The 9,320-nt window shown below is 39.0% G+C and overlaps 1 protein-coding gene across 1 annotated transcript in view; it reads right to left on the minus strand.

Annotated features, from left to right (window-relative positions):
• The window catches only part of GLOD5 (glyoxalase domain containing 5), a 20,090-nt gene extending 11,600 nt beyond the window's left edge, over positions 1–8,490 (minus strand). The window contains exons 1-3 of the mRNA XM_007957917.2: positions 8,431–8,490; positions 5,052–5,164; positions 4,743–4,746 (exon numbers count right to left, since the gene is read on the minus strand). Of these exons, the coding sequence (XP_007956108.2) occupies positions 4,743–4,746; positions 5,052–5,164; positions 8,431–8,490 (177 nt within the window). The remainder of the gene's footprint in view (positions 1–4,742; positions 4,747–5,051; positions 5,165–8,430) is intronic.
• Between the last annotated feature and the right edge of the window lie 830 nt (positions 8,491–9,320).

A 9,320-nucleotide genomic window follows, 5' to 3' on the forward strand; every position in this document is an offset into this window, starting at 1 on the left:
ACCACCAGCCTTCTGGTTAGCAGTCAAGTCCCTCAAAGATGATGGTGAAATTAGGACATTTCCAGATGAGCAGAAATTAAAGGAATTTATTAAGAGAGCATAATGGTCAAAGCAGGCATTTTTTACTAGTTAAGCTAGACCTACTTTTTGCTTTTAAGAAGATTACAGGGCATATTTTTGGTTAAAGTTTAAAGATTATCTTAATGCACTGCCATCGAGTTGGATCTGACTCGTAGCCACCCCTCCTTTGGTTTCTGAGGTGGTATCACTACAGAAGCAGATTGCCCAACCTTCCTTCTGAGGAGTGACTAGTGGGTTTGAACCACTAGCCTTCAGGTTAGCAGTCAAATGGCTTAGGCACTGTGCCACCAGAGCTCCATTCTTATTATCCAACTCAGTGGCAGTGTGTTAAGATAATCTTTAAACTTTAACCAAAAATATCCCCTGTAGTCTTCTTAAAAGCAAAATATAGTAATTTCAGGGGTTCATGCAGCCTCCATGGCTCCAGAAAATCGGGATTCCATAAGATTTAAAAACTCTGTTTGGCATTTTCCTCATTTTGATTAGGATTCTTCTATAGTATCTTTGATCAAAATGTTTGGTAACAGTAGCCAGGCACCATCTAGTTCTTCTGGTCTCATGGCAAACTTGGCAGTTGTTCATGGAGGCAATTAGCTGCACATTACTCCTCCCATTCCTGATTTTCCTTTTTCATTTGTTGTTCCAGGTGAATAGAGATCAATTGTTGTTCCTTCAATGGGCACTTACAATCTTTTAATACCCCAGGCACTATGCAACAAACTTATTAGGTTAAAACAAACATTATTAGGTCAATTAACTCTATGTCCCATGAAACAATGATCCTAAACCTCTAAACCGAGGAACCAAACCCCATGAGGTTTTTGGTTATACACAAGCAGCCTCAGCAGCAGTTACTCTGTTATTTTTTCATTGTTGTTGTAAACATATCTAACACACAACTTTTGCAAATTCAACTTTTTACATATGTACAACTTACAGCAAGTGCAATAATTGTCTGAGGTTGCAGGTTATTTTCCCACAACACTTTAACTACGTTGCTTCATTGTCTTCCTGAATCTGGTATTGCTGATAAGAAGTATGATGCTAATCTGTTTTCCATTCTTTTGTGGATGACACATCCACCTCCCACTCCTGTTACTTTTAGGATTTTTTTCTTTTTCTTTTTCTTTTTTTTTATTAGGATTTGGGTGAAGATTTACAGAGTAAATTCACTTTTCATACAGCAGTTCACATATACTTTGTCTCATGTCATTGACCAAAATTTACAATGCAGCAGCTCCCCTCCCACTTCCTCCCCATAGTTACCTCCTCCCAGTGTCCATCCCTTCATACTCTTCTGCACCCCGAGCCATCTCCCTGTGCATAAGCAGCCCTTCCTTCTCCCATGCTTGTTCTCTCCAGGGCATGTGTCTACTTGAGGTAAATGTTTAACTCACATGCCTGTACTTTGTTTGGCTGGAAACCACAGTTGTGGGTTCAATTCCAGACCTGAAGGGCAACTAGGGGCCATAGTCTCAGTGGTTACACCACGCTCTATTGGACCAGCAAACCTGGTCCCCGCCTTCTTTTTTTTTTTTTTTTGCCTAGGATTTTTTTCTTGATCTTAAATGTTCTGAAATTCCACTCCAATGTGTGAGAGTACAGATTGGTGAAGTATCATGTATGTCTCTATCATAATTGGTCCATACAATTCCCTCTCTTGTTGTTTACTCATTCTTTTTATTTTCATTCTCCATTCCTGCCCCCACCCTAGGCAACCACTATAATGTATTTCCTGTGAATCCTTTGGTTTCTATAAGTTATTGTAAAATATATTAATTTTTTTGTGTGCATGTGATATAAATGATACCATTCTGTATACTTGATTCTGTTTCTTAATCTTTTATTCAGAACAAACTTTCTAAGACTTTCCCATGTTGCTAGGTATACATCCAGTCTGGTGTTGCATAAAACCATGTTTTTGAATAGTGTTAGTTTTTAAATTTTTACTGTTTTTTTTTTTTTAATAATTTTGTGGACCTTTGTAGTCTTAGACATATATTTTTTCACTTTTTCACAATTATCAACCATTATTTCTTCTATTTTATTTTCTTTATTGTTTAATTTGTCCCTTTATTCTGTTTATTATCTTCTTTAATAAACTTCTGTAACTGTTCTCCATGTCTCTCTCTTTTTTTAACTTTTTATTGTTATTTGGATATAATTTACAAAGCAGATTTGTCTTACATTCTGCACTTCATACACATTTTTAAAATTTATTTTTATTATTATTTATTATTTTTGCAATGTTCCCTCCCCTCTCCTCCCACCCCTATTCTCCATGTCTCTTAAGTTTTATTTTACACTTCCCATATCTTTATTATTTGTGCCCTATTCTAGTGGAATTCCTTGGCCTCATCTTTCATTTAATTAATCTGCTTTTTCAGCTATTTAGAAAAATAATGTTTTGGTTACCTAGTGCTGCTCTGACAGGGATATACCACAAATGGGATGGCTTTAACAAACAGGAGTTTATTCTCTTACAGTTTTGGAGGCTAGAAGTCCGAGTTCAAAGTTCTAGGCTGTAGGGGCTGAGTGAAAACCCCTTGACCTTGGGCTTCAGCTTGCCTCTTCTTAGTGGCCCACTGAAGCTAGAGGCATCTGTTCACTTAGGCAGCTGCTAGTTGCTGAGGCTGACAAACCCAACGTCAACAAATGAAAAGGCACAGTCCCAATATTACCAAACCACACGCAGGCCATTAATTCAAGTCCATTAAAAATCCCAAGATTGGCAGGGCAACATGGCAGGCTGCTGAATCTAGTGCAAGAGAGATGACTACATACAGGGTTCAAGCGTGCCATCAGCTGGAGACCTTCCTCAAAGTTTGCTTCTTATATACTGGAAGCAGCCCACATCCCTAAAGCAGCTACTCAGCTGCTCCAGAGATTCCACCATGGAGTTAATTACCAATCTCACTATGGGAAATAACTACATCCAGCTGCCCAGCCAAATTGACATACAACCACAAATAGCATATATTTTTATTTCTAAGATCACTAATTGGTCCTTCTTCTTAACTACCTATTCTGGTTTCTTCTATATGATTTGTTACCACGTCAAGAAGAGTAAATACATAGTTTAACTACAAATCATAGTTCATTATAAATTCTTAAAATAATATTAATGAATATATTCTTAATAAAGTTCTTTTATGATTATTTTGTTAGTTTTTCTTCTTCAAGTGTAAGTCTAAAGCCCTATTATCATTGTTTTATTAGTACTGTTTCTTCTGGTTTCAATTATTCATTTGTTGAATTTTTTTTCTATCTTTCATTGTATTGGCTTTCCTTAATTGTTTGGTTATTTTTGAATACATTATAATCTTTGTATTTGAGATTCCCTGTTAGACTGTAGGAGAGTGGAAAGTTAATGCTATGACTTACACTATTTCCAGTGAGTGCAGGAGAGATGTTTAGCTCACAGGTAGGGCACCTTGAAAGCTGGTCTTCTGGTTATAGGATCTATTTCTCTAAGATGTCACTGTTTACTTGGGATATTCTTTCCCTAGCTAGCTACACCATCTTCTGAAGAAGAATTTTCCTTTGCATAGCTGTATTACCCTCTGTGTCAATAGTTCACTTTGAGTCATTCTCAGTCTGAATCCTCAGTTTCTGTTCTACTGGGAGTTCTCTGTCTTGCATCTAAGTGTCCTCACGTGCATGAATTTCCTATTTCTCTTTATCTAGTTCCCATCGCTTTGGCACAGGAGAGGAAGACCTCAGCATGTTCTCAGTCCATCACCTTAAAACCAGGAGTTTCGTGTTGTTTTTTAACCATCAGTATGTTTTCCTTATTTTGCCTATAAAGAGCTCTGGTTGCATTGTGGTTAAGGCATGGGGCTGGTAACCAAAAAGTAGGCAGTTTGAAACCACTAGCCATGCTGCAGGGTTATGGCCTTGGAAACCCTCTGGGAGTCACTAGATTCAGAATCTTCTCAATGGCAGTGGGTTTTGGTGTGTTTGTTCTGGCATTTTGCCTATAGGTTGAGTTTTAAAGTTGAAATATCAAGAAACACTACTTTATTATAACTGTGAAAATACTGTGTACTGCACAATGTATTCTCTAGTTACAATTAATTTTGGTATGGTTTTTTAAAGGTGTAATTTCTAAGTATCTCATCCCTCCTTTTTTTTCTTTCTCTACATTTACCATTTTTTAGATTGTTATGAATTCTCAAACGTAGTACACATTCAATGTCTGGAATTCTCTTTTTTCTTGGGATCTCTCTCTCTCCTGGGACCTTTTCCCCCTCTCTTACTCCAAATTAGACCAATTGTTCTCTAGATATCTTTCTAAGATCTTCCTCTTGGGATCCACTGTATCTTGAATTTCATGTCTTCCCTATTCCTGGCTTAATCATTTATTTTGATACAGAATGCCCTCAAGTAATTTTCAAAGCAAGTGGGGAAAGTTGCTGAGTCTTTTTATGTCTAAGAATACTTTAATTCCACACTCACCCTTGATTAATACTTTGGTTGGGCATAGAATTCTAGGTTGAAATTTTTCCCCCTCAGAATCTTGAAGAGGTTCTATTGTCTTCTCCTCTCTGGTGTAACTCTTGAGAAATCTGATGTCTGCATGTTTCTTTTTCCTTTGTAGTTGAGCTATTTTTCTTTTTAATCTCTCTGGAGGCTTTTAGGATTTTCTTTTTTCACTTTACTGTTCTATAATTTCACAAGAAAATATCTAAGTGTTAATGTCCTGGATACTCAGTTAACTCCATATAAAGACTGGAAAGTTTTCTTGCATTATTTCTATGATAATTTCCTCCCTTTCTTTTTTTTTCTGTTCTCTCTCTGAAAGTCCTATTATTCAAACTTCAAAATCTTCTCCATTAATCCTTTTATCTTTTCTCTCAGATTTTCTGTTTTTGTTTTGAAGGTAGATTTTTATTTTAAGTGTTATCATCAAATTTCACTCCAACTGAGGTTTAGCATTTTTGGGAAATTATTACCTTGAAAGTCATGACCTGGTCTTGGAATAAAACATGGTAGTGTCTTTGATACACTTCACTGTCATCACGATGTGGTCAAGTCTATGGATAACACATGAGGGAGGAGTCTGACTGCTGTCTTTCCACAACTTAAAAAAAAAAAAAACAGAGGAGATTACATTGCCACTGGTTACTGTCATGTCTTTTTCTTCTCACCTCCCCTTAACTCTATAATTACTACACTTTCTCCTCACCCCTATTTCAAGGTAAAAGCCCTGGGAGAAAACTTTAGTAGAGTCTTATTGCCCATGTGTGGATGAACAGGAGTCCACATGTCTCCACTGTTTTATTGTTCTATTTCTCCCTCCAGAGGTATAGAGGTGAAGATAAGGGGAGTGGAGATCAAGACCAACTCTGCCTTTGTGTTCTGCAAACTGGAATCCATCTCTTTTCCAAGAAACCACAAGACACAAAAGAGACCCAATCCTATGAGTACAAGCCCTCCATTGGCCTAATTTAACCCAGCCTCATTCCTTACCACTCTACAGCTATGATCACAGAGGACAAGATGAGAAGGAAGCGTCCTAGATGAAAGAAATGTTTCTGGGCATGTGTATTTATGGATTCATCTCAACATCTAGTAGAAGGATGTGCCTCTCCCCTAACCTGCCCTCAATACACTCCTCATCAGATATTTCTCTTGTATTTCACATCTTTCATTTGTTAGTAATTTGTATATTTACATCTGCTGTAAGGGAGGTCTGGTGGTGTACTAACTAAGGCATTTGACTGCTAACCAGAAGCCTGGTAGTTCAAATCCACCAGCTACTCCTCGGAAGGAAGACTGGGCAATCTATTTACATAGACATACCACCTCGGAAACTCAAGGAGGGGTCATTATGAGTCGGAACCAACTTGATAGCAGTGAGGGTTTTTTTTTTTTTAAAGATTCTAAAGTTCCTGTGCTATGGCACTATAGGTAGTAGAGTATAGTAGTTAAAAGAATAAGTTCTGGAGCCAGCATGATATTTAATTGATTTCTCTGTGCTTTGATTTCCCTTCTGAAAATGGGCAGAACTGTATACATATTTTATAAGATTGTTGTGAATATTCTAAAAAATTTTGTAATTTTTTTTATGGGCTTAGAGTAATGCATGTCATATAGCAAATGTTATGAAAGGTTAGCCATTATGTGATGATGATGATGTTAAAAACCAGACTCCCTACTCTGACCCCCAACTTCTATAACTTCATCCATTTCTCTTGACCTCTACACCACACTACTGTCCTTTGGCCTGTTGCTTACAAGTGTTGTTTTTGTATCTTTAGCTTTGGGGCCTTTGCACATGCTAATATATGTCTCCAATAAATAAATGGAATAAAACTTCAAAAGGATAGATATTTCTGTTTTGTTCCCCACTGTGTCCAAACAGCTAGCAGATGTTCAATAATATTTGTTCAATGAATGACTATCCACTACAACAATTAGACCCAGTGTCAGCCACAAAGTAAAGTCTGGCTGTTTTGTTCTGTTCTATTCTACTCCATTCAAACCATTATACTTTAAATAATTTGTTTCTCTAAGTTCCAGCTAAAAAAAATTCTATTTTCATGAGTGAATGAGGTACTAGTCATACTGTTGAGTTATGCTGTGCTTGTGGGTGCAAAGAATCTATACAGACACAGAAGCAGTGGGATGAGAAAATGACTGACATTTAGACTTCTTTAAAATTAAGTCATACATAAAAAGTCTTATCTTTTTATTGGGACCTCTGGGGGTGCAGTGCCTAAGGCATTTGACTGCTAACCAGAAGGCTGGCGGTTCAAACCCACAAGCCATTTCTTGAAAGGAAGATGGAACAATCTACTTCTGTAGTGATACCATCTCAGAAACCCAAGGAGGGGTCGCTATGAGTCAGATCTGACTCGACAGCAGTGAGTTTATCCTTTTATTATCTGTAGGATCTATGATAACATCCCCTTTCAGTCTTGATACTGGTAATTTGTATTTTCTCTTTTAATTTCTTGAGCAAAATCAGCAATTATTAGTATCATTAATTTTTTCAAAGAAACACCTTTTTTTATTAGAAGACAGTTTACTTATTGTTATCTGAGCAAGCACCAACGCCTACCAAACTAGTTCGTCCAGCCACATGTATTCCTATCCTAGAGAGAAGTCCTATTAATGACATTTTCCTGCAACTCCGTGATCCATTATACACTAACCCCTCCACATCTTAAACAAGAGAAAGGGGACTGTGAGGACTGCAAATTGGCACTTGTAGGGCTACAGGTAAGCTGCCGATATGTTTTGTTTGCCCCAACTTTTGACATTGTTTATTTTCTCTGTTCTATATATGCTTCCTATTTCACCAGTTTCTGATCTTATCTTTATAGTTTCCTTCCTTCTACTTTCTTAAGGTCCACTTTGCTGTTCGTTTTCCAGCTTCTTTATATGGAAGCTCAGGTCACTGATTTTCAGCTTTTCTTCTCCTCTATGCATGTAGATCTATGCATTTAGGGCTATAAATTTCATCTAAGCACTGTTTAAGCAGCGTCTCCCTTACCCCCTGCCACCATTTTTATGTCTATTGGAAATAAACTCCATCTTCTCCTCCCAGCATTCAATGGCCTGCCAGCAGACCCTGCTTTGTAGACTCGGAGCTCCAGGTAGCCCAGATTTCAAGGATGAGCAGGAGTGGATCTTTTAAGGAACAGAAAGGCCAGTGTGGATTGGAATCCAAGAGAAAATGAGGATGAGCTGGAGAAGGCAGGGGCTACATAATGCAGTGTCTTGGAGGCAAAGTTAGGGAGCCTGGTTTATAAAAAGATGATCAAGATATAGTCAGCATATACAGTTTACTGTGCACCAAGCCTTATTCTAAGCACTATAAAAATATAATCCATTTTATTCTTCATATCAACTCTATTAAATAGGTATAGTCAAAGTGCCCAGAGCACAATGCCCTGCCTCATTCTACCTCTTCCACACAGGAAAGTGTCTGTCTTCCTATAAAGCCCTCTTCAGGTCCCCTTTGGAGTGTCAAGGGCCCGTGGAATTCTTTGGGCAAACCCCAAGGTCAGTGTTGTGGTTCCACATGGCCCCATCATGATAGCCTCAAGAATAACTTCCATGAGCCACTTTTGTGTCTACTCACCTATCCCTGGTTGAATTGATTACCCTTCAGTCCCCCTAGGGAGTAGCCAGCCCTCAGCTCAGGCCTGCTGATGTGATTACATCTGATCAGGCTCTCAGGCTGCTAGAGTGGAGTCTTTCCATGTTCCTCTGCTACCCTCTGCTTGTATTACAAGAGGAAGAAAGAGAAAGAGGGGGGAAATGGATGTCAGTATACCAGAAGGGCCCACAGAGACAGGAGACAGATTACCAGACCTCAGCAGGGAATCCTCTACTCACCTGTTTCTCTGTGTTTCCCCACATCCTAGCTGACAGCCTGGAGGTCACACGGCACAGCATGGAGGTGACAAAGTTGGGGGAAGTGTTACCCTTTCCCTGAGGCCTCCAGATAACCCTCTGGCTCAGTGCCTGGAGATCAAGGGGCAGGAATGGGAGGGCCATGAGCTAAGGATTGCTTCTGGGGACACAAGTAGGCGGTGCAAATTAAAAGACTCTGACATAAGTCAGGGCCCTAGAAAGTGAAAAACTTAAGGTGTATGTGTTTAAGGGTATTATTTCTTAAGAATACAGAAAGAATACCCATCCTGAAGTATTGGGGGACACCATTATGCTTGATTGAGAGGCCTCTCATCTATTTAGGAATGGGTCTCCATTTTTTGTGAAGATGAGCAGGGATGGATCTTTTAAGGAACAGGATGTGAAGTTATAATATGTTTGAGTTAGAGTGTGATTTCTCTGTCTTATTAGGGGTCTTCTCCAAAGCCAAGATCTCTGAACTCTTAAGAGTCCTGTGTCCCAGGGTGTGATGTTTCTGGACTCTTTAGAAGTGTGAACTCTGGGGTGTTCTCCATCCTCACCTCACCCCCAGCCTCCACTGCTAAGTCAGGGAACATTCATCAGCCTCGCTGGCTGCTTTTCTGACCCTGAGCTGAGGCCCTGTCTCTTGTATGGGTTACTTATCTGGCCCATTGGGCATGTAAGTTTGAGATTCTTGTTTCTAGGCACACCCTAGATACCCCCACCACAAACACTCTGTGGTGTGGATACATTTTTTTAGCATATGATTTTTCTTTTTATGTTGTTGTTGTTGTTGTTATGTGCCCTCGAGTCGGCCCCGACTCATAGCGACCCCTCCTTGGGTTTCCGAGGCAGTATCACTACGGAAGTAG

Source organism: Orycteropus afer, unplaced genomic scaffold, assembly GCF_000298275.1.
Source record: "Orycteropus afer afer isolate SDZICR_OR568_19922 unplaced genomic scaffold, OryAfe1.0 scaffold00822, whole genome shotgun sequence".
Taxonomy (NCBI): domain Eukaryota; kingdom Metazoa; phylum Chordata; class Mammalia; order Tubulidentata; family Orycteropodidae; genus Orycteropus; species Orycteropus afer.